The sequence below is a fragment of the Tupaia chinensis genome, unplaced genomic scaffold (genome assembly GCF_000334495.1).
Source record: "Tupaia chinensis unplaced genomic scaffold, TupChi_1.0 Scaffold000192_1, whole genome shotgun sequence".
Classification (NCBI taxonomy): domain Eukaryota; kingdom Metazoa; phylum Chordata; class Mammalia; order Scandentia; family Tupaiidae; genus Tupaia; species Tupaia belangeri.
The window spans coordinates 158,012-182,761 of NW_006159667.1; the positions used below are offsets into that span (position 1 = coordinate 158,012).

General features: G+C 45.9%; 1 protein-coding gene and 1 long non-coding RNA gene across 4 annotated transcripts in view; one reads left to right on the forward strand and one right to left on the reverse strand.

Annotated features, from left to right (window-relative positions):
• Positions 1-24,750, forward strand: part of LOC106734711 (uncharacterized) — a 41,467-nt gene that overhangs the window by 3,072 nt on the left and 13,645 nt on the right. The window contains exons 2-4 of one of the 3 annotated variants that reach the window (XR_003549137.1): positions 11,424-11,551; positions 18,548-18,708; positions 21,211-21,344. This is a non-coding gene — a long non-coding RNA (uncharacterized LOC106734711). The remainder of the gene's footprint in view (positions 1-11,423; positions 11,552-18,547; positions 18,709-21,210; positions 21,345-24,750) is intronic. The other 2 variants (XR_001370254.2, XR_001370253.2) reach the window with 2 other exon arrangements.
• GARIN1B (golgi associated RAB2 interactor 1B) lies at positions 2,674-18,584 on the reverse strand. The gene is made up of 7 exons (XM_006146856.3): positions 18,327-18,584; positions 17,075-17,259; positions 15,032-15,284; positions 11,939-12,060; positions 9,105-9,148; positions 4,666-4,833; positions 2,674-2,932 (listed from the first exon to the last, which is right to left on the reverse strand). Exons 1-7 carry the CDS (start codon positions 18,570-18,572, stop codon positions 2,919-2,921), a joined length of 1,032 nt encoding a protein of 343 aa, XP_006146918.1. The 5' UTR covers positions 18,573-18,584; the 3' UTR covers positions 2,674-2,918.

Sequence of the window (24,750 nt, forward strand, 5' to 3'; positions counted from 1 at the left end):
ATTTGGGGGGACCTTTTTGTGAATGAAAAGTAAACTTCCTATTTTATGCCATTGATATCATGAGGTTTATCTTTTAAAGAGCTAGCTTTACCCTAACTAACACAGATGGGAAGCCATTGGAAGATTTTGAGCAGAGAAGTGATGTGACCTGAGATTTTTAAAGTATCACTTTAGACTGAAAGAGGTAAAGTTAGAAACAGAGTGCACTTAGAAGGCTTTTGCAATAATTCAGGTGGGTGATGAGGTGGCTCCTTCGAGGGTAGGCGTAGTGGAATTAATGAGAAGTGTCAGATTCTGAATACCTTTTGAAAGTAGTTTAAAAGGATTTCCTACTGTGTTAGAAATGGGATCAAGAAAAAGAGAAGAGTTAAAGATGACTCCTGGTTTTGAGCAACTAGAAAAATGAAGCTGCCATGTACTAGGACAGAGGAGACTCTGGGGAGAGCAAGTTTTGAGAGCTAATATTGACAAATTAGTTTTGAGTATGCTGAGTCTTCAAATGAAGATGTCGAGTAGGCAATTGCATATGTATCTCTGGGGTTTAAAGCGGTCAGGGTTAAAGATAGACATCTGAGGGGCTGGCAGGTGTTGTGGTGGTAAATGTGCTGATCTCTGCCACGGCTGACCGTGGTTTGAGTCCCAAATCTGATGGCTTGCTTTTCCACTTTTCCCCCTCTCTCTTTATCTATCTCTCTCTGGTCAAATTAAAAAATAATAATAGTGGGACCAGCAGATGGCATAACAGTTACATCACTGGACTGCCACGTAGTCTCCCATGGTTCAAGTTCTGGACCTGGTGGTTTAAAACATGCTGGGCACATGTGTATGTATGCCCAATATCCCAAGAGGAGAATGCAGGAGAAGGGACTGCGGCATGCCCATCCCCCCTGGGGGGGGGGGGGATTTCTCCCTTTCTATCTCTCTGTCACTCTCTAGTGAGTGCACACACATTATAGCAAAAATATCTTTAAAAATAATAAATAATAATTAAATTAAAAAAATCTTTTTTTTTGAGAGATTTTTGCTATAGGGTGTGTGTGCTTGCCAGAGAGACAGAGAGAAACAGAGACAGAAAGCGAGAAGTTATCACCCCAGGGAGGAGGGACACACCACAATCCCTTCTCCTCCATTCGCCTCTTGGGATTTGGGGCATGCATGCACATGTGCCCCATGTGAGTTTTAAGCCGCCAGATCCAAGGCTTGAACCATGGGAGTCCAGCAATGTAACCATTATGCCATTGGCTGGGCCCCAAATAATTCTTTTTTTTTTGGAGAGATTTTTGCTATAGGGCACATGCACTCGCCAGGAAGACAGAGACAGAGAGACAGAAAGCGAGAAATCATCCCCTTGGGGAGATGGCCATGCCGCAATCCCTTCTCCTCCATTCTCCTTGTGGGATCTTGGGCATGCACGCACACGCACCCGGCATGAGTTTAAGCCACTGGCTCCGGGACTCGAACCACAATCGACTACATGGGAGTCCAGCAACATAGCCATTATGCTAACTGCTGGTCCCAAACCTTTTGGTTTTCTTAACTTTGCCTCAGTCTTCCTTTTTAGGTCGACATTTGCCAATATTTCAAGGCAGTGTCATTGCCAAAGAGAATGAGCCAGTGTTTGTAGGGCTGATTCAATAGCAAACTTAGGAAGTCTGGACACAAAAGAGAATTTCAGGGGCTGGCCAGGTGGTGTGGTGGTGAAGGCAGCTACATCCCACATGGTCAACTGCACAGTTCAAGTCTCAAAGCCAGCGGCTTAAAAGACACTGTGGGCACATGTGTGCACGTGCCCAAAATTCTGAGAGGAGAATGGAGGAGAAAAGACCTGTGTAGCCATCCCCCCTGAGGGGTGCTTTCTCACTTTCTGTCTGGGTGTCTCTCTCCAGTGAGCACACGTGTCCCATAGCAAAATTTAAAAAGAGAAAGAGAGAGAGAAATTCACCCTACCTTACACATCTTGTCTCTCTATCTTTGCATTAGAGTCCTTTCTCACTCTTGGGGCCAGCAGGTGGTGTGTTGGTTAAGGCACTGGATTCCCACATGGCTGATCATGGTTTGAGTCCTGGACCTGGTGGTTTGCTTTCTCAGTTTCCCTCTCTGTTTCTCTCTGGCGAGTGCACATGCTCTAAAATTAAAAACAATAATAATAATAATAATAAATAAAATAAATATAAAAGTAAAAGTTAAAAAAGAATCCTTTTGCAGTCTCAAATTCAGACTTCTATTTGGAACACCAAGGCTGGACTGGCAAGTCCAAGTTAGGAACAGGCCAGACAGGGAGGCACAAATCTTTAATTAGGAGAGGGACTAGCAAGAAAAACTGGCAAAAGGGGAAGCCAAAGGAGAGGCCCCTCTAAATGGTTTGGATAGTCTGAGCAGAGAAGAAAACATGTTCCTTTTTTGGTTTATGGCTTTATTTTCAAGTCTTAAATTAGAGAAATAAAAGCTCAGTGAGGCATCGCTCAGTGAGGTATCTCTTCTCTTGTCCACTTCAAGTCTCTGCCTGAGTCTCTTCTGATTCCTTCTGTTACCTTTTCTCCATGTATCTCTCCTCTTCTCTGACTTCCTCCCGACACCTTCCTCTTCTCCTCCAGTTTGCTCTCTTCCACCTCTCCTCTGGTACTGCTTCCCTTTCATTCCTTTCCTCCATCTGTTGGTGCCCACAGGGAGAATACATCTCCCTGTGCCCACTCTGGTGGTGGGATGGAGGTGGGGTGTGCTGCTGGCAGGTGGGGAAGCTGCGGAGTTACCTGCAGCTGGGACAAGGAAAGGCTCTGCTGTCACTGGGAGATGATTCTAGTTTTCCTTTGGGTGCAGCTTTGCCTCCCCTCCATTCAGAGACAGTCCCTCGGAAGCTGAAAGCCGCAGAGTAGCATTGGCGAGGACTGTCTGGATTCTCCCCTATGTGGAAGGGTGGCTCATATAAAATTTCCTGTGAGTGTAGGAGACAAAAATGTTTAGTTGGATAGAAGTTACCTAAAAAGCTCTTCTGTGGGCACATAGATATTTAATTTTTTTTTTCTTTTCCGAGAGAGGTTTTTGCTATAGGGCATGTGTGCTCATTGGGGAAACAGAGAAAGACAGAAAGTTAGAAATCACTTCCCAGGTGGATGAACACACCACAATCCCTTCTTCATTCTCCTCTTGGGATTTTTGGGCATGCACGCACACGCTCCCAGCATATTTCAAACTGCCGGGTCCGGGACTCAAACTGCAGTTGCCCATTGTGGGAGTCCAGCAACATAATCATTATGCCAACTGCTGGTCTCAATATTTATGTTCATTTTTTAAATCATGAAAAATTAGAGAGGGAACCAGCAGTTAGCGTAATGGCTATGTCGCTGGACTCCCACGTAGTCGACCGTGGTTCGTGTTCCGGACCCGGTGGCTTAAAACTCACGCCGGGCGCGTGTGCGTGTGTGCCCAAGATCCTGAGAGGAGAATGGAGGAGAAGGGATTGCAGCGTGACCATCCCCCCTGGGGGGTGATTTCTCGCTTTCTGTCTCTATGTCTCTCTCTGTCTGTCTGGTGAGCGCACACGCCCTAAAGTGAAAATCTCTCAAAAAAAAAAAAAAAGAGAGAGAGATAGAGAGCAGTACCCCCAGTGGGGGTCTTCATGTCATGATCCACCCCAACTCTCAGTTGACCTGGATCACAGGCATGTGTGTACCCAGCATGCTCAGGAAGGTCCTGGACACAAACTAGGAACCTTTCTCATGTGGGTCTGATTGTATTACCACTACTCCATGACCTGGCTCCTAAATCATCAACTATTAAAACAGGCATCTTATAAGAATTAGTGGTTGAGGGACCACAGCAGATGGTGTAATGGTTATGTCACTGAACTCCCACAATGGCCGACCACAGTTCGAGTCCAGAAACAGCGGCCTAAAACTCATGCTGGGCACGTGTGTGTGTGTGTGTGTGCCTAAGATCCCAAGAAGAGAATGGGGGAGGAGGGATTGTGGTGTGACCATCCCCGCTAGGGCTGATTTCTCACTTTCTGTATCTCTGTCTCTGTCCAGCAAGCACACGTGCCCTATAGCAAAAATCTCTCTCTCAAAAAAAGAAAAGTCGTTTATCAATATTTTACTATAGAAAGTATAAATCATCCCTGCTCTCTTTAGGAATCTATCTCTGTCAGACAGAGGTGCGTAGAAAGTGCTTCACAAATGTTTGTTAAATGAATGAGTGGATGAATGGATGGGTAAGCCTTGAAACATGGAAAGAAAAGGCCTGGAACCTGGGGAAGTTTGACCCTCCCCTGACCTTCCCAGTCTAGCTCCGCCTCCCACTCTGCACCTGAACCCCAGCAGTAAAAGGCTTGCCAAGGTGGGGGGAGGAAGTGAGAGGGAGGGCAGGGCACATAGGAACTCCCCAGAGGCTACCCTTCCCACCTCACACAGCAGGGAGAGAGCAGCACTAGCTACAAGAGCGTCATTCTAGACTCTGACCCTCCAGAGCCACCTAGGGAGATTCTGTGGGGAGATGTCGCCCTTCAGGGGTTCACAGGGCCCAGCTAGAGATAGAGAACAGGGCAAGACAAAAGAGGGTTGAGGTTGCTGTGGCCAGCATCCCCTTACCACCCCAGGACCTGAATCCAGCCCCGAGGCTGAACTCCAGGGCTGTCCCTTGAGTTCAGCTAGATTAATCCCATCACCATACCTATGGGTGGGACCAGCTGAGGCCTAATGCAGGCTGCCAGAGTGCTGAGGAGCGAGAGGGGCTGCGGCCCAGAAGGGTTCTCTCTTTCCCACTCTCCATAAGTGAATGAATCCCTCCAACAGAGGTCGCGGGTGCAAGGGATGTTGTCTTCGTCCGGAGTATCTTTCTCTAGGCCAAGAAAAGGAATGCATTTGTTTGTATTCTGCTTCAGAGAGCACTCAGATAATATTCATCATTTGGGGGATGGTGCTTAGTTATTATTTTATTAAGTTTATGTATTTTTTTTTTTCATGAGAGAGCGAGCAAGAGTAAGAGAGAGAAAGAGAGTGACAAACGACAGGGATGGAATCCTCAGCAGGGTCTTCACATGGTGATCTACTCCAGCCTCAGCCAGCCATAGATTTTGGGCACACAGGCACCCAGTATGTTCAGAGAGATCTCCTGATGTGAACCTGGAAACTTCCCCCAAGGTTGTTACGTTTCCCCACTGCCTGCCCTGTTTGGGGGTGCTTATCATGTGCCGGCCACTGCTGCAAACAGTTGCATGCATTCACGCTCTCTCAATCCTCGTATCGACCCTGTGAAGTCAATGTTGCCATTGTCTCCATTTTTACAGATGAAGAATCTGAGGCCCAGAGAGCTTAAATAATTTACCGATGGCCACATAATGAGGAAGCAGTGAAGACTCAAAACCAGCAGTCCATTTCCAGAGCCCACGTTCTTGCCTCTGCATCATGTGAGCAAGACAACACCACCAGCTATAGAAAGAACCAGTGTGGTTCGGACAGGTGAACTGAGAGAGCTTCCCCAGGAGATTTAGCTGGCTGAACTAGAAATGGTCTTGAATCCAGAAGGCCTTAAGGCAAAGCCTTCTCTTGTCCACTTGGCTCCAGCTTCTCAAAGGGTGGCCCAGAGTTCAGCAGCTTTGCCATCACCTGGGAGTATGTTAAAAATGCAGAGTTTGGGGATAGCCCATGTCCAGGCAGCTGGATTACACATGGCCAGCCATGAGGTTTGAATACCAGACCTGGAAGCTTGAGAAATACAATTGGTACATGTGTCCAAGATCCCAAGAGGGGGGAAGAAATGAAGGGACTGCAGTCTTACCATTCCCCATGGGGGTGAGGGTTGCTTTCTTGCTTTCTCTCTTTTTGTGTGTTTCTTCCCAGCAAGCACATGTGCCCTATGGCGAATTAATTTTTTTTTTTTTTGGAGAGGTTTTTGCTATAGGGTGCGTGTGCTCGCCAGAAAGACAAAGAGACAGAGAGATAGAAAGTGAGAAATCATCCCCCAGGGAGGATGGCCATGCTGCAATCCCTTCTCCTCCATTCTCCTCTCAGGATCTTGGGCACGCGCGCACACGCGCCCAGCATGAGTTTAAGCCACCGGGTCCAGTACTCAAACCACAGTGGACTACATGGGAGTCCAGCGCCATAGCCATTATGCTAACTGCCGGTTCCGCAAATCAAAATTAAAAAAAAAAAAAAAGGAAAAAAAAAGAAAGAAATGCATAGTCTCAAGTCCACCCAGACTCAATGAATTAGAATCTGCATTTCAACAAGACCTCTAAAGGAATGTCTGCACCTTAAAATTTGGGAAGCACTGCAGGAACAGGCCACACCACCCATGGCAGAGAAGGGCTGAAAGGTTCAACCATGCAGGGAAGCTTTGTGCCGTCTCTGCTCTTCCCAACTGTAGTGCTCCCTCTCTTGTTCTTTCGTTTTGTCCAGCCAAAAGTCCCACGAGGCTCATGTATAACCATTCTTCCCAATCGAGAGAATATAATACCTGGCCCAATGAGAAAAGAGGGTCCAAGGACATCACAGGATGGTGAATTGAAATCTGCCTAGGAACATCCAGGGCGTGGTAGCTCCCGTGGCTTCAGATACCTTGTGACCCTGAAATTCTAGCCGTTCTCAGCTTCCAGAAATAAGTTTCAAATATCCTTTATTTCTTCAACCTTAACCTCATGGAGCATGTCTTGAGCCTATAAATGTGTGTAAGTGTTTGAATGGATGTGTAAAAACAGAGACATGAGTCACCACTGTGTCATCAGCCATGTACATGGGAACACTTTGATAGGGTGGAGACGGCGTGGCAGCAGGTCAGCTCACCATTCAGAGCAGCTGGCAGCCCCAGCCTCCACAAGTCTGTGGATGTTTGTTTGTCCATTAAGTCTTGGCTTATGCTGTGTTTATTTAAACGCTTTATTTTTAAAATTTGTTATTATTTTTTAAACTTGTTACAGGGCATGTGCACTCAATGTAGAAAGATAGACATAGAGGGACCAGAGATGGCATGATGGTTATGTCGCTAGACTTCCATGGAGTTGACCATGGTTCAAGTCCTGGACCCAGCAGCTTAAAACTCATGTTGGGTGCGTGTGCGTGCATTCCTCAGATCCTGAGAGGAGAATGGAGGAGAATGGATTGCAGCATGGCCATCCCCCTGGGGGATGGTTTCTTGCTTTCTCTCTCTCTGTCTCTCAGGTGAGTGCATACACCTGATAGCAAAAATCTCTTTTAAGAAATAAGAAGAGAGAAGAGAGAGAGAGAGACAGTGGAAGTGAAAAAGCATCCCCTACTTTAATCTCTTTTCTTCCATTCTCCTCTCAGAATTTTGGTGCACACACACACATATCCCAAGCATGTTTTGTAAACTGCTGGGTCCAGGGCTCAAACCACACAGTCAGCCACATGGGATCCAGCCGTCTTATCCACTATACCACCGATTGGCCCTCATTTTTTAAAATGCATTTCATAAGCGAGAGCTAGACAGGCAACCCAATAGGGTCGTTGTGCCACAATCCACCCCCAGTCGCAGCTGACCTGTATCATGTCTGAGTGTGGAGGAAGGTCTCAGGGCATAAACCCGGGACCTTTCCCATGTGGATCTGGATGCATGATCGTTGCACCACCTGCCCTGTGCTGTAATTCTTCATGGCCTGGGGGTATGTTATATAAAAATTCAGATTTTTAGCTTCTCTTCTCTGGCAAATCAGGCCATCTGGCAACACCAGGCCTGCGTTTCAGCATGGCAACAATGAGCTGAAGCCTTAATTACACCTTCGCTTTTTCCTAGCCACTGTGCCCGCCCCTCCCTATGGTCCCTTCATGCGGAATTCGAAAATCAGCTGCCAGTGGCTATTTTCCTTATAACAGAGTTTAGAGAAAAGTTTACCATTTCTTATATCCCTGTCATCCAGACCCTTACTCATGTTTACCATTTTTACAGCTGCAGACATGAGTTTGTAATCCCCGGGTTGAATAAAGTTAGCCGAGCTCCTCTGGGATCTACAACCTCTAAATGTCTAGGTATGTTATAACAGGATCTATCTGGCTGCTTCCTGAGCCAACATGGGGAGATGACTTATTCATGGGGTAGTGTACAGAGATTTATTGAATTCCCATTGTATGCCCAGCCTTGTGCTTGGTATTGTCGATACTTCAGAAGTCTGAAAACAATTCGGTATTTGTGAAGGAAATAAGCCTTAAACCCACAAAACAACGAGGGAGAGGTTATGACGTAGGAGACAGTCTGAGCAGGAGGGCGTTGTGAGGCTTAGGATTTAGGACAGGAAGACTTACAGTGGGGTGGCAGGGGAAGGGAGCGGAGGGGATGAGTGAGGTAGCGGGAAGCATAGCTAAGGTCTGACTGTAGCTGATTTGGGCTGGAGGAGATGACCAAGCAAACAGCTTCTACCAGAGGAAGAAGTGAGCAGTTGAGACGTGTCAGTGAGTGGGGAAGAGGAGGTCTGAGCACGCATGCCAAACCGAGTGGTTTAGGGTGAACGAAAACCCGGAAGCAGGGAATTCAGAGCGTGTCACGCTCCCTCATGCAGTCTCTGTCTCTTCTTTCCTGAGTGCCCCGTCACATCGGCTTCAGCCAGCTCCCTGGTACTCATCCTCTAAGACCCAGCTCAGAAACCGCACCTCCCCAGCCAGCTTCCTGCCACTCCTTTGGCACTCCACCACGAGCTTTCAATGTTACCTGGAAGGAAAGATCTTACAATTTGGGAATTTACCAATCTCACTCCACCAAATTATAAACTGTTTCTTTCCTCATGGTGACCCCAAAGCCTACCATAGTGATTGGCATTTACAAGGTGCTCGTTGCATGCTTTGGGATGAATAAATGATGAATGAACTAGGGAAGGATTGTTGTGGGCTTAAGGTGGGAAGGGCTGGGTGAGAGTAGCATCTGTGAGAGTAGAACTAAAATAAAGACTAAGCTACATTTCAAGGAAAGAAATTGGTAAGACTTGGTGCCAGTTTGACTGTCGGGGTGCCAAAGAGCCTAGAGGAATTCAAGCTAAGGTATGGAAGGACAATGGCAATCCTGACAGGACCCAGAAAGCAGGGATGGGAAACTGGAGGGGGTCTTATCTTACATCTGCAGAACGGAAAGTGATGGCCCATAGTGCCTGTGTCCTCCTTTACCTGAGCTGCACTTGTTAGTCTCCATCTTTTTGCTGCTCCTGGAACTCCAGTCATTTCAGGATCAAGGAAATAAAGGTCAAAAGTAAAGAAATAGAGCATTAATCTCATATCTCAATCTTGTTACATTTTTCCTGATGTAAAAACTTAAAGGATATATATATATATATATATATATATATATATACACACACACACACACACATATGGAAAAGCCCAGCTGTGACTATATTGGGTGGGTGTGATTCATTAAAGTTTCAGAAAGAAAAAATAAGGCTGGGGAGGTGGGATGGAGTGGGAGGTGGGGAGCAGAGCCCATGGTGCTATTTGGCCGAGGAGGAGGAGTGTGACTCCATCTGTCTGGTCTTGTGGTTCAGCCATTTATTTTATTTGCCATTAAGTTTTATGTTGTTGTCAATGTGCAGAAACTGATCATAATTGCAACCACGCTAGAAGCTGCCTAACTGAAGAGCAAACTCATCACTCAGGGCTTTGTTCTGGGAAACTAAAGAGAAGGAGTTGAATGTCTGTACGAAACAATTATTGAGATCACAATAAAGCAAAAATCACTCCCTCTCCCTCTCCTTTCTTGCATCCCTCTTTTTGTCATTTTGTGCATGACAGCCCAGATGACGTTGCCATAGTTTCCTAGCTGGTCTCTCTACGTCTCTTCTCCCGCCCTTCAATTCAACTGCCAAGGCAACAGCTAGCATGACCTTTTCAAAATGTAAATTGGATCACGTCACTTCCCTGTTTAAAATGCGGTGGACGTTCCCACTGCATTTGAAGTCTAGATTCCTTCACAGAGCTTCCGAGGCTCTGCCTGACTTGGCCTTAGCCCCCGCTTTGCTTATTCTGTTCCACCTCTCCATGGCTCTTCCCAGCCGCCTCCTTCCTTTCTCCTTTCTCTGAACTCACCAAGCATCTTCCTCTGGGCGAAGCCTCAGCCTTGCACTCACTTGTTCTCTTAATCTGCCTTTTTATTCTACCCTTTACCTGGATACTGCCTAGTTTTCTTTCAGGTCTTAGTTTTCTCTAACCAAATATTGTCAGTAGGCCTCAGTTACCCTTCTTCCCTTCTCCCTCAGGGGTAGGGCATCTGATTCTGTGTTGGGTACATGGCTATGCAGAATGGAGAATTAATTTCCCAGCTTCTCTTGCAGCCGAGTGTGGCCATGTGACTGAGTTGGGGGCCAATGAGATTTATAAGCAGAGGCTGACCTTTAAATAGTCATTTAAAAATCAGGGACCAGCAGGTGGTGGGGAGGTTAAGGCAGTTAGATCCTACGTGGCTGACTGTGCAGGTTGAGTCGTGTACCCAATAGCTTGAAAAGCACACCAGGTCATGTGTATATGTGTGTGTGTCCAAAATTTGAGAGGAGAATGGAGGAGAAGAGATTGCAGTATGACCATCTCTTTTGAGGGGGTGATTTTTCACTCCTCCCAACCCTACCTATCTCTGGCAAGTGCACATGTCCTATAGCAAAACAAAAATAAACAAAAACCAGTAATTTGGGGCCAGCAGATAGTGTAATGGGTATGTTGCTGGATTCTCACATGGCTGATTGTGGTTCAAGTACTGGACCTGGAGGCTTGAAACTCACATGAGGTACATGTGTGTGCATGCCCAAAATCCTGAGAAGAGAATGGAGGAGAAGGAACTGTGGTGTGCTCATCCTCTCTTGGGGGTGATTTCTTGCTTTCTGTGTCTGTCTTTCTCTGTCTCTCCAGTGAGCACATGAGCCCTATAGCAGTGACTTAGACCAGGTCTCTGGGAGCTCCTAACCACTGTAGAAAATTGCCTCCTCTGAGCTCTGCCAGGTTTCAGTTTACTATCAGCACTCAGAAAGGCCATTTGCAGTTTCTAAGCTGCTGGTCTCATTGGTTCCTGTTGTAACAAAAATCTCCTTCTCTCTAACATCTGTTTTTTTTCTCTCCTTGTGATGCTGATTAATTTTTTGTTTTCCTTTTTTTTTTTTCTAGAGAGCGTGTGCACTTACCAAAGAGACACAGAGAGAGACAGACAGATAGAAAGCATCTACCAAGGAGAATGGTCATGCTGCAATCTCTTCTGTGCCCTGTTGGGATCTTAGGAATGCACCCACATGTGCCTGGCATGTTTCTCAAGCTGCTGCCAAGACTGGGGCTTGAACTGCAAGCTCAAGGGGTGAGGGCAGCTCACCCCTTTTCTTTGAAACCACAAGTAACACGCATTAAGACCCTGGATCCCTCTTTATCTTTGCTCTCTGGTTGTGGTGCTTCTGGTCTAGTGTCCACAACTCCTGTCTCTCTTATGTCAAATATTCTTGACTCCGTGCTAAGTCGTCTGCACACGCGGGGGTCCTTTCTCAGGCCCGAAGAAGATAAGTCTTTGCCATGGAGCTTTCCAGAACTGACTATACATTTTAGGAACAACCATAGCAGCTCCATAAAAGCCAAGCAGAGGCCAGGTAAGTGGATCAATGAACATTACAGATAATGTTATAAACAATGTTGTGGTTACGTCTTGGTAGGGTTAGGGTTAGGAACTGGATTCTAAATCACGTTTTACTTTTCCCTCTTAGCTTATTCTCGTTATTAGAGTTACTTTTTATTTTTTACAAAATTCCTTTTCTGGAGATAAGCCTACTATGCTTGCTGCGTGGAGAAAGAGAATGAGTCAAAGAGAATGGAGAAAGTCGCCCCAAGTCAAGGCTAAGAGGTGGATACTGAGTGCAGGATTTTATGCCCCCTTCCAGCGCTTATTAACGAAGTTACTTGGGTTCCAGATCTCATAGCTGAGACCATCTGGGCTGCAGGAAGGAACATCAGAAGCCAGCCTGATTTAAGTCATGTACCTGAACTGGTTCTGCTGGTGCAAGTCGGCAAAAATCTGAGACAGGGCCTCACTCTCCCCCTTGGCCATCAGCTGCATGAGGCTCTCACTGGGCTGGGAGGCTTGGGGTTTCTTCTGTAATAACTATAGGAAGAAAAAAGAGCAAAATCAGTGGTTAAGGACTTAGGGTATCTGCATTAGTTATAGCTAATTTTGGTCAATTGTGTTTTTTCTTAATTTCTATGTTTCATTTGTTGTTTGTTTTTGTTTTCTTTTTAGATTTTTGCCATAGGATGCATATGCTTGCCAGAGAGAGAGGGAAAGTGAGAAATCACTCCCTAGGGAAGATGGCCATGCCACAACCCCTTTTCCTCCATTCTCCTTTTGGATCTTGGGGACGCACATACACGCAGCCCATGTGTTTTTCAAGCTGACAGATCTGGGACTTGAACCTCAGAGTTAGCCATGTGCAATCCAGTGCCTTAACCACATCACCACCTATGGGCCCTTCTTTGTTTATTTCTTTCATGAGAGAGATGGAGAAGGGGGGAAGGGACAAACAACCTTGATAAGGTCGCATGCTTTGGCCACCTCCCAGCCTTCCCAGGCAACCAGGGTCACACAGGCCCAGCATGTACAGGTCAACTGAGGAGCCAAACCCACCATCTCCCATATGGATCTGACTTTACTTGAGTGGCATAAGCCTGCCCTGGTCAAGTGATTTTTGATGAAAGCACCAGGACAATTCAAAAAATAACAAATGGTACTGGGACAGTTGTGTATCCACATGCCAAAACACAAACACAAAGGGACCAGCAGTTGGCGTAATGGCTATGTTGCTGGACTCCCATGTAGCCTACTGTGATTCGAGTCCCGGACCTGGTGGCTTAAACTCACACTGGGCATGTGTGTGTGTGTGCCCAAGATCCCGAGAGGAAAATGGAGGAGAAGGAATTGCGGCTTGGCCATCCCTCTGGGGGGTGATTTCTCACTTTCTGTCTCTCTCTCTTTCTGGTGAGTGCATGCGCCCTATAACAAAACAAAAACCAAAAAATAAAAACCTCTCCAAAAAAAAAACCCCAAAAAACACAAACACAAAAACAAAACAAAAGGTACTTAGGCCTTTACTTTAGCCTGTGTGCAATTATTAACTCAAAATGGATCACAGATCTAAATACAAGAGCTAAATTTATACAACTTTTAGAAGAAAACAAAATAAGTAAAATCTTTGTGACTCTGGGTTGAACAGGATTCTTAGATATGGTGCCAAATATCTGATCCATGAAAGAAAATGTTGGTAAATTGCACTTCACAAAATTAAAGGCTTTCACTCCTCAAACAACATTAAGAAAATAAAAAGACAATTCAAAGACTGTGAGAAAATACTTGCAAATCATATATGATAAAATACAAATATTCAGAATATACAAATAATTCTTACAATGCAATAAGAAGACAAAAATTCAATTTAAGAATGGGCAAAAGACTGGAATAGTCACTGGACTGCCACGTAGTCGACAGCAGTTTGAGTTCCAGCCCTGGCAGTTTAACTCAGACCAGGGGCATGCATGCCCAAAATCCTGAGAGGAGAGTGGAGGAGAAGGGATTGCAGCGTGGCCATCCCCTTGCAGGGGTGATTTCTCACATTCTGTCTTTCTGTCTCTCTCTGTCTTTCTGGCGAGCACACACACCCTATAGCAAAAACCTCTTATAAAAAAAATTGGAATAGACATATCATTAAAGAAGATAAGAATATACAAACAACTAATAAACCCATGAAAAGTTGCTCCACATCGTTAAGCATCAGGGGAATCCAAATGAAAACTATTACACAGGGTCAGCTGGTGGTAAGATGGTTAAGGGTACCGGATCCCACGGGGCCAACTGCACAGTTCAGTCCTGAACCCGGTGGTTTGGGAAGCACAACAGGTGCATGTGTGAGCATGTGCACACCCAAAATGCCAAAAAAATCAATAAATAAATAAAAGGAGAGATGAGGAGAAGTGATTGAGGCATAACCATCCCCCATGAGGGGTGTTTCTCACTTTCTCTCTTTTCCTCTTTCTGTCTCTCCAGTGAGCACACACACTCTCTGGCAAATTGCAAAAGCTAAAACAATCCTGGGTAGTGCTGCCTTCCTTAGATTAAACAAATGTTCCTAGATGTGCCGAGATAGTATTTGGTTAAGGACACAGCTTCCTATTCTAAAATCAAGAGCTCTTTGATCTAGATGGACCAAATGGTTGAAATAAAATATGAATTACAATTAAAAAAAACAAAACTACTACACATCTGCTGAAATAGCCATAATAAAAAAGATAGCCAATACCAGTGTTGGTGAAGTTGTAGAAACTGAAACGCACATGGATTTGCTGGTGGGAATGTAAAATGGTGCCATTGGGAAAGTGATTTGTCAATTTCTTTGTAAGCCAAACACACACTTAACCATGCAACTTAGTAATTTTATTCCTTGGACTCTACCTAAGACAAATGAAAACAGCCATCTACACAAAAATCTTTACACAGAGGCATTAGTCATAATAGCCCCAAACTGGAAACAATTCAAATATGACATTAACTACATAAACAAAATGTGGTATATCTATATAATAGGATACTATCAGCAATAAAAAGAAATGAACCGTTAAAAGTCTGTGACTACCCGAGCTGGCCTCATGCTGCAGTATGGATGAACCTAAAAAACAATATGCTAAGTGCAAGAAGCCAGATACAAGACTATGTATTATAGGATTCCATTTATGTAAAATGTCTAAGCAAGATGAATATTCTATAGAGGCTGAAAATAGATCAATCAGTGCTTAGAACTGGGAGTAGACAAAGGGAATGACTGCAAATAGGCAAGAGGGAATATTTTAGGGTGATGGAAATGTTCTAAAACTGGATTATAGTGATGGTTGTTCAACTCTACCCTTGTTGGGAGTGTTGAACTATATATTCGCAATGTTTAAATTTTATGGTTGTAAATGATACATCAGGAAAAGTGTCTAGAAAAGAACTAAGGTTGAGATCACTTTCCCAGGGTGCTCCCCTACGAGTCTAAGTTCTACCACTTAGCTCTGGCCATGGCTGAAAGCTGGCAAAGATGTTCACTTACCTGAGAGTCCCCTGAGGGGCTGCAGCCGTCCTTGGGTACCAGGCAGTGAGTGACAAGAATCCTAGGGTCTTTAGTGGTGATGGACAGACCGTACTGCAGAATTTGAACCAATCGGATCCAGAAGTGGAAGACGGTCTCAGGATGGTCAGGGTGGAGCCTTAGGTAGTAGATCTTCTCAGTGACTGTTCTCAAGCGCAGAATGCGCTGAAGGTGGTCGTACACCTGGAGTTCCACTAACTTCAATGGGAGAATCCTGAAGGCACGAGGGAAGACATATTGACACCCCATTGCTTCTGATCTGACCCTATCTTCATTAAAATGAGGAATGTCTTTTTTTAAAAATTTTAACTTTATTACTTTAATTTGAGCAGAGAGGGACAGAGCAAGTGAAAGAGAAATAGTGAGAGAGCAAGCCACCAGGTCCAGGACTCAAACCGTGGTCGGCCATGTGGGAGTCCAGCACCCTTAACCACCATGCCACCTGCCGGGAATGTCTTTTTTAGGACTGAAGCTTTAGGGGATAATAGAGACTGCTTAGCATGGTGGTACTCAGTCGTTGGGAAGATCAAATACACTTGGGAAACTGATTTAAAATGCAAACATCTGGGACCAGCAGATGGCATAATGGTTATGTTGCTGGACTCCCACAGAGCTGACTGTGATTCCGGTCCTAGACCTAGTGGCTTGAAACGCAAGTCAGGCATGTGTGTGCATGCGTGCCCAAGATCCTGACAGGAGAACAAAGGAGAAGGGATTGTGGTGTGGTCATCCCCCTGGGGAGTGATTTCTTGCTTTCTGTCTCTCTGGGAAGTGCACATGACCTATAGCAAAATCTCTCTCTCTCTTTTATTTATTTATTTTTTTGGAGAGGTTTTTGCTATAGGGCGCGTGGTGCGCTCGCCAGACAGAGAGAGACATAGAGACAGAAAGCGAGAAATCACCCCCCAGGGGGGATGGTCACACCGCAATCCCTTCTCCTCCATTCTCCTCTTGGGATCTTGGGCATGCATGCACACGCACCCGGCGTGAGTTTTAAGCCACCGGGTCCGGGACGTGAACCGCAGTGGACTATGTGGGAGTCCAGCGACATAGCCATTATGCTAACTGCTGGTTCCCAGCAAAATCTCTCTTAAAAAAAGAAAAAATTAAAACACCTGAAGATACTCCTCAGCTGGTCTGGCGTGTGGCCCTAGAATCTGCATTTTAACTTCCACCCACTACCCTGCTGTTATTCTCATGTTAGTGTTCCCTGGACCCTGTGATTCAGACACAGCCTAGGACTGAGGTGGCCAGGTCATAGGGTTTTGCAATTTCTTTCTTGATAGGACAAAGGAAGCTGGCCCCCTTGTCTGGCTTGTCTGTTCATTGACCTCAGTGTGGCAGTCCCTCTCCCAGAGGAGCAAACTTGGCTTTAATCTAATGTTAGTCAGCGAGGGGATAGGCTATTTTTGCAATAGATACAGCAAGAGCAAAATGGAAAGGCAGCATGGAGAAATAAAGGACTTTTCTAGATTTCTGGGACTATCTAGAGATTCTCGAGACATCGATCCTCTGAAGGGGCTCAAACAAATAAATAAAAAATGGCTTTCATCCCACATAAGCATGATGTTACATTCTAAGTGAGACTTAGTCCATTCATGTCACTGACAGGAAGACTGAGTGAAGTGACTTAGGACTCAAAAAATTATTTGACTCTAGTTAGTTGCATACCAAGGGTTAGAAAGAACCTGCCTCTCCCACCGAGTGTTCCATCTGCCAGACCTAACTGTCTTCTTGCCCCTCAGCCAAAGGATGAGAGACTTCCTCTGACCCCAGTGGGGTAAATGCAGCAGGTTGGAACGTGGGCACGTGGATTGGCCCCTTGTTCTGGCCCCTGCGATGCCTCCCTCCACCCCACTTGCCTCTGCACTTCCAGGACACCACCCATCCTGGGCCCTGAAGACTTCTTTGCTTTTTCCCACCTTGAGTCGGGCACATCGAGCAGCCTCCACTTTGGGCCCAGCCCCAGCCTGCTTGTCCTTCACGCCCATCTGTGTTGCTTACCTCTTCAGGATGATGTCCGGGGCTGTGGATGGTCTGTTCCATGTCTGGCTCTGCCCCTGGGACCATTTGACACTGGCCATGAGGAGGACGTTGGGAAGAGGCAGGCAGGGCACGGAGGAGGTCACCCCAAGGGCCATGGTGTTGGAGGCTTTGCAGATGTCGATCCAGTTCCTGCCCCTTTTGACCTGCAATGCAGCCCCCAGGCACAGCCTGAGTATTTGGCCAAAGCAGCAGTAGGTTTTAGCCCAGGCTGTCTCCACCTTGGCACCCTTACCCATTGGGGCTGGACACTTCTTTGTTGGTGTATCTGGGGGTGAGTTGTCCTGTGCACTGCAGAATGTTTAGCAGCATCTTTGGCCTCTACCAACTAGATGCCAGTAACACCGTTCCTCCCCCAAGTTGTGACAAGCAAAAATATCTCCAGACATTGCCAGGTGTCCCCTGGCAGTGGAAAGGGGGGAATCATTGCAAGTGTAATAGTATTTAAATGATCTGCTGTTAACAATTGCCCACAGAACCGTAACCCATACATTCTCTTGGATCTATCATGTTTCTGTGAATCTGCCTGGACTGTTTCCTGAACTTTGTTTCAAAAGCGTGTCCCCTGGGCCCTTCTCTGAGGGGTCCTATTATCTCCTGCACCTTCACTAAATGGGAAAGTTCTTTCCAGCTCCAACATTGTGTTTATTCTAGGTTCTATCCAGCCTGAGGACAACCCAAGGGGGGAAACTAAAATGCACCAAGCACCCGTTAGACTAGGTGCTTTTCTTGCTGAATTTGCATCTAATCCTCTGGTCAGTCCAACTCTTTTTTACTTGCACAGTGACACCGCTCAGCGAGAAAGCAGTGGACTGCAATCTGAGCTCAGGTTCCTCTAGGCTCTCTACTGTTTTTTCACCAATCGGTTTTTCTGCTCCTCGTTCCCAAAGCTCATTTCATCTCAGTTTCTCTTTGTTCATCTGCTGCTGGTGACTATCTAGAGGGTGAAGTAACCTGGGGATTCAAACTCCACGTCCTCTGCTCAGAGCAGAGAATACCCGGCCTCTGCCCAGGTGACAGCTGTCTGCAGGAGAAGCCCTTCTGGGGCTCTGCAAATCCTGAGTTAATGGGAATGGCCTTGCAGCCCAGGGCTACTAGATTTTCCTTGCCTTCATTCATACCACTTTAGTTCCAGGGGTCAACTCTCCTAGTCACACCTTGGGGGCAGGTTTGAGAGAATCAAAGAGATAAACTCTGAGCCACCGGAGAGTACCTGGACAAAGTTGCTTTCAAACACCACGGAGTCAGGAAACAAGTTGAATTCTGGAGAATGAATCATCTGGCAGAGCAGTCCCTCCTCCACACCCAGGCCCACTCCCGGGTTTGGTTCCCCATCCACAGGAAAGAGGCCCCTGAATTCTTCCCAGGCATTCAGGGTAGGGAAGGTTGGATAGGATCTTGTGACGTTTACTGTCTTCTTCGATTTCCACTTAGGCTTTCTGTGTGGAACTGATGACATTTCTGCACATGCTCAGGGGCCTGTTGCACTTTTGTCCTGGGATCTCTCTCTCCCCTCCTGGCCGTGGGCAGCTGACCAAGCCCTGGGACTGCCAATCAGCTCACAATGATGAATGGATGACGTCATGGAAAAGCAGGTAGCCCTACAGGAAAGGAGCTGCAGAGGAGCCTCCCTGCCCCTCCTCCTCCAGAGTGCTTTTATTATTTCTTTATACCCTGACATTCCCCAGCTCTTCTTGAGACCTCAGGACATAGTTCTGGAACTTGCTGACAAAGTAGTAAGTGAGGGAGAAAGGAAGGAAGCAGGAGCTGTTAGGAAGCTCTTTCTGTTGCCAAGAGGAAAAAGCCTTCTTTGTTCCCTTTGCTACTGGAACTGTGCACTCACCAGAGAGAAACGGAGAGGAAATGTGAGAAAGCAAACTGCCGGGCCTGGAACTCGAACCAAGGCTGGCCATGTGGGAGTCCACCACCTTTATATATACTGTATATACATATAATTTCCTATTTAACACTATATAAGTGAGAAATCTCCTCCAGGGTGATGGTCACAAGCAGTCCCTTCTCCTCTTGGGATTTGGGCACACTGGCACATGCATCAGGTATGTTTTTCAAGTAGCCAGGTCTGGGACTCGAATTAGTTAGTCATGTGGGATCCAGTGTATTAACCACCATGCCACCTGCTGCTCCTGCCTACATGCCTTTCAACCCTCCCTTACTATTTTCTGAAAGAGAGAGAGAGAAGCCCCTCATCATGGTCTCATACCACGATCTACCCCTCAGCCTAGCCCGCCAGCCAGCCAACATCACACACCCGACATGTACAGTTCAACTGGAAGTAGCAAACCCCGGTCTTCAATATGGCCTCCAGCACTGCAGAGTACTGTGTTACCACTGTACCCTCATGGATGAGCCAACTCGCCCTTACTCTTTTTCTTTTAAAGAATTACTTAATTTATCATCGTTATTTATTTTTTTTAATTTGCTACAAGAACTGTGCACTCACCAGAAAGAACCAGGGAGGAAAAGTGAGAAAGCAAACTGTCAGGTCCAGAACTCGAACCAAGGTTAGCCATGTGCGAGTCCAGCACCTTTACCACCACCCCACCTGCTGACCCACTATTCCGTGTAAAGCACCCTACCCAAACAACTCCAGAGCTGTTTGTCTATTTAAAGCCCAGCCTTACTGAGCTTTGCATGATGTGGGTCCCCCTCCTGGATGCCCCCCACCCCACCCAGTTTATTTGCAGTAGATTTTTGGCTATGGGAGAAGTTGCAGGGCTGTTGGTGCCTGTTCTGTGCTCCGCTATGGCTGACTAGTTACTTCTGCAGGATTTCTTTCTTTCTTTTAGGAGGTCAAATTGAAGGAGCAGAAAAAGCAATTAGTTTCGTTCTTTTTTTTTTTTTGGAGAGGTTTTCGCTCACCAGAAAGACAGAGAAAGACAGAGAGACAGAAAGCAAGAAATCACCCCCAGGGGGGATGGCCACGCTGCAATCCCTTCTCCTCCATTCTCCTCTCAAGGATCTTGGGCAGGCACACATACATGCCCAGCGTGAGTTTAAGGCACTGGTTCTGGGACTCAAACCATGGTCAACTACATGAGAGTCCAGTGACATAGCCATTATGCCAACTGCTGGTACCACAATTAGTTTCTCTCAGAGGCTAGCTTTATGAGGGTGCTGGCTGGGCGGAATAGAATCCCCACGACCCCCTCTGCTGGATCAGTAAGCTGCTCCCTTCTCAGAGAGTCACAGTTACCTTCACTCTGAGCTGGAGGAAGAAAGAGCAGAAATTTGTGGGGCAGCCAGATCAGAGCAGAGACACCTCAGCAGATTGACCACTATTCAAGGCCATTTCAGAGAGAAATTGTATTCTGATTTGAACAAGATCTCAGAATTTATTAAATAATATATTAATCATCAAGGTCAAACATGGTGGGAACCAGCAGTTAGCATAATGGCTATGTCGCTGGACTCCCACGTAGTCGACTGCGGTTCGCGTCCTGGACCCGGTGGCTTAGAACTCATGCCGGGTGCGTGTGCGTGCGTGCCCAAGATCCCGAGAGGAGAATGGAGGAGAGGGGATTGCGGCGTGACCATCCCCCCTGGGGGGTGATTTCTCACTTTCTGTCTCTATGTCTCTCTCTGTCTGTCGAGCGCTCGCACCCTATAGTGAAAACCTTTCCAAAAAAAAAGAAGGTCAAACATGGTATGTGTAGAAAAGCTTGAAAAGCACCATACACAAAGTGCACGCATGAAGGTTTATTTTTGCATTTCTTTTAGTTTTTTTTAAAGAATAATTTATTTAATTTTATTTATTATTAGTTTAATTTGACCAGAGAGAGAGAGCAAGTGAGAGAGGGAAGATGAGGAAGCAAACCACTGGGTTTGGGGCTCAAAGTGTGATTGGCTATGTGGGAGTCAGTGCCTTAACCACCACGCCACCTGCTGGCCCCTATTTTTGTATTTCACTATAAAGACAGGGAGAGAGTGAAGGGTCATGATGCTTTCTTTATCTCATTCCATCAGCCCTCTCTCACCGGGTGTCTCAGATAACACCACTGCTCAAGCACCGGCTATGGCTCCCTAGCTAGTAGAGCTGCTCCCAAATTCATATTCATTTTCTTCTGTTTACTACACAGGAAAAATATCCTCCATGGTAACCTTCTCTAAGAATGGAGTCAGAGACCACATCCTGAGGTTCACAGTTCCCTGGAAACGGAATACACAGCACAAAAGTGATGGTGATTAATAAGCTGATACGTGGCTTCTCAAAGTTAGTTAACCACAACATTAGAGTTTTTTGGTTTAGACATATGGCTCAGATGTATTTGGCCACTGAAATGTCCGAAATTTGATTGAAAAGGTGACTTTCTCTATTCCATACGGGTCTGTTAACTCTCTTCTGTAGTGTCCATCAACACTCAGTGAAAGGCCTTAGCACCCAATCTATTGTAGTGCTTTGAGATGTTTGCATATTCTCTGCCCCTACGAAACCTCAAAAACTAGCGCATTGGATCTTAATAAAAACCATAAGACAGTTGTTTTATCCCAGTATCCCTTATCCTCATTTCTTCAGTAATAGAATGCATGGTTGGTAGTGAGGCACAAGGTCTTCAAGAATAAAGATTATGGGACCAACAATTGGCATAATGGCTATGTCACTGGACTCCCATGTAGTCAAACGCGTTCCGAGTCCTGAACCTGGTGGCTTAAACTCATGCCAGGTGCGTGTGCGTGCGTGCCCAAGATCCCGAGAGGAGAATGGAGGAGAAGGGATCGTGGTGTGGCCATCCCCCCTAGGGGGTGATTTCTCTCTTTCTGTCTCTCTGCCTCTCTCTGTCTGTCTGGCGAGCACACGCACCCTATAGCAAAAACCTCTCCCCCCCCCAAAAAAAAGGACTATTTTTTAAATTTAATTTTTTTTATTTATTTATTTATTCATTTTAATTTGATTAGAGAGGGTCAGAGAGAGAGAGAGAGAGAAAGTGAGAAAGCAAGCTGCCAGGTCCAGGACTCAAACTATGGTCAGCCATGTGGTACTCCAGTGCCTTTAGCCACCACACCACCTGCCGACCCAATTTTTTTGTAAAGGTTTTTGTCTTAGGGTGTGTGCACTCAACAGGACAGAGACAGTGAGAGAGAAAGTGAGAAATCACCCTCCAGAGGGGATGGCACCTTGCAATCCCTTCTTTATTCTCCTCCCGGGATTTTGAGCACGCATGTACATGATCCCGGCGTCAGTTTCAAGCCATTGGGCCCGGGACCCAAACCACAGTCAGCCTTGTAGGAGTCCAGCAATGTAATGGCTCCACCATCTGCTGGCCCCCAAATTAAATAATTCTTTTTAATAAAAGTATGACTGGGTTAGTGTAATGGCTATGTCGCTGGACTCCCATGTAGTCTACCGCAGTTCAAGTCCTGGACCCGATGGCTTAAACTTACACCGGGTGCATGTACGTGCATGCCCAAGATCTCAAGAGAAGAATGGAGGGGAAGAGATTGAAGCATGGCTATCCCCCCCACCCCAGGGAGGTAATTTCTTGCTTTCTGTCTCCCCGTCTCTCTCTGTCTTTCTGGTGAGTACATGTGTCCTATAGCCAAAAAAAAAAAAAAAAAAAAAAAAAAAAAAACAAACCCTCCCAAAAAAAAAAAAAAAAAAAAGGAAAAATGTATGATTGGTATCAGCAGTTGGTGTAATAGCTGTGTCGCTAGACTCCCATGTAGTCGAGTCCTGGACCCAGTGACTTAAACTCATGCCGGGCATGTGCGTGTGTGTCCCAGTTTCCAAGAGGAGAATGGAAGAGAAGGGATTGTGGTATGGCCATCTCACCTCAGGGGGTGATTTCTCGTTTTCTGTCTCTCAGTATCTCTGTCTCTCTGGAAAGCGCATGTGCTCTATAGCAAAAAGCTCTCCAAAAAAAAAAAAGTATGACACAGCATTGGTAAGAAGGCCCTTGTCAGGACCAGCTGTTAGTGTAATGGCTATGTCGCTGGACTCCCGTGTAGTCGACTGCGGTTCAAGTCCAGGACCTGGTGGCTTAAACTCATGCCAGGCGTGTGTGCCTGTGTGCCCAAGATTCTGAGAGAAGAATGGAGAAGGGATTATGGTGTGGCCATCTCCCCTGGGGGGTGATTTCTTGTTTTCTGTCTCTCTGTCTCGCTCTGTCTTTCCAAAAGAAAGAAAAAAAAAAAAGAAAAAAGAAGGCCCTTGTGACTGAGGGACCTTGAACATAAGCTTAGTCACATTAGTGGTAAAGCTGGCCCATTTTAAATGCATATCACTATCTAAAACACTTGTTACTACTGAGGCAATACACATGCTTTGTAGAACGTTAGAAAGTGCAGGCCAGTCTGGTGGTGCCAGAAGTAGGGAACTACTGCAAGATACTAGAACCATAGGGGAAGGCCTAGAATTCAAATTCTGGTCAATCTGAATATATAACTTTGAACAAGTAAAGCGAGGCCAGCCCTGTGCCCTGGCGGTTAAGGGAGTCAGATCTCACCTGACTGAATGTGCAGCCCTGGTGGCTGGAAACATATGCCAAGGGCCTGTGTGATGCGTGCCCCAAATCCTGGCAGGATGGAGAAATGGAGGAGAGGGAATCATGAAGTGACCACGCCCCACTGGGAGGTGCTTTCTCCCTTTTCCTCTCTCTCTCTGGCAAATGCACGTGTCCTCTGGCAATTAAAACAAATAAATAGATAAAGAGAAGACAAAACCCAAGTTAAACACAAATCTGGCAGGGTCAGAAGGTGGTGTGTTGGTTAAAGGGTTGAACTCCCACATGGCTGACTGTGGTTTGTGTCCCAGACCTGGCAACGTGAAAATCATGCCAGGTGCGTGTACATGGCTTCCTAAAAATCCCAGGAGGAGAATGGAGGAGAAGGAATTGAGGGGAGGCCATCTCACTGGGGGGTGATTTTTCACTTTCCCTCTTACTATCTCTGTCTCTCTAGGGTGAGCACATGCACTCTATGGGAAAAAATCTTAAAAGAAAGAAAATCACATCAGGCATGTGTGTGTGTACCCAAAATCCTGAGGGAAAAATAGAGGAGAAGGAATTGTGCATGTCCATCCCCCTTGGGCAGTGATTTAGGTCTGGAGAGTAGATAAGAGTTTTATGTAGTTGTATCAGCTTGTGTGAAGCCAGCAGACATCTGAATAGGAGAAGCCAGCAATCTCTCATGGTGAATAAAATAGACTGGTGTTGGCTTATTTTCAGTAATTTTAAAGAGCATGAACAATGGAACAATGAAGAAAGAATGTTGAGGAGAAAAGGATGTGACTCCATAATTCTAAAAATGACTAAGTAGTCACTCAAGTGTAAAGGTAGCCAAAATAATCTTTTTTTAAATAATTATTTAATTTAACTTTATTTATTTATTTTAATTTGACCAGAGGGACAGAGTGAGAGAGAGAGAGAAAGGCAAGCCGCCAAGTCCAGGACTCGAACCACAGTTGGCCGTATGGGAGTCCAGTGCCCTTAACCATCACGTCACCTGCCAGCCGCCAGCCCCTGCCAAAATAATCTTAAAACACTAAACATACTAAAAAAAAAAATCCATAAAAAAATGAAAAAAAAGTCAAAATCACTCAAGCTGAAAATCCAGTTTTTAAAAATATGAACATAAGGGACCAGCAGTTGGCGTAATGGCTATGTCACTGACTCCCATGTAGT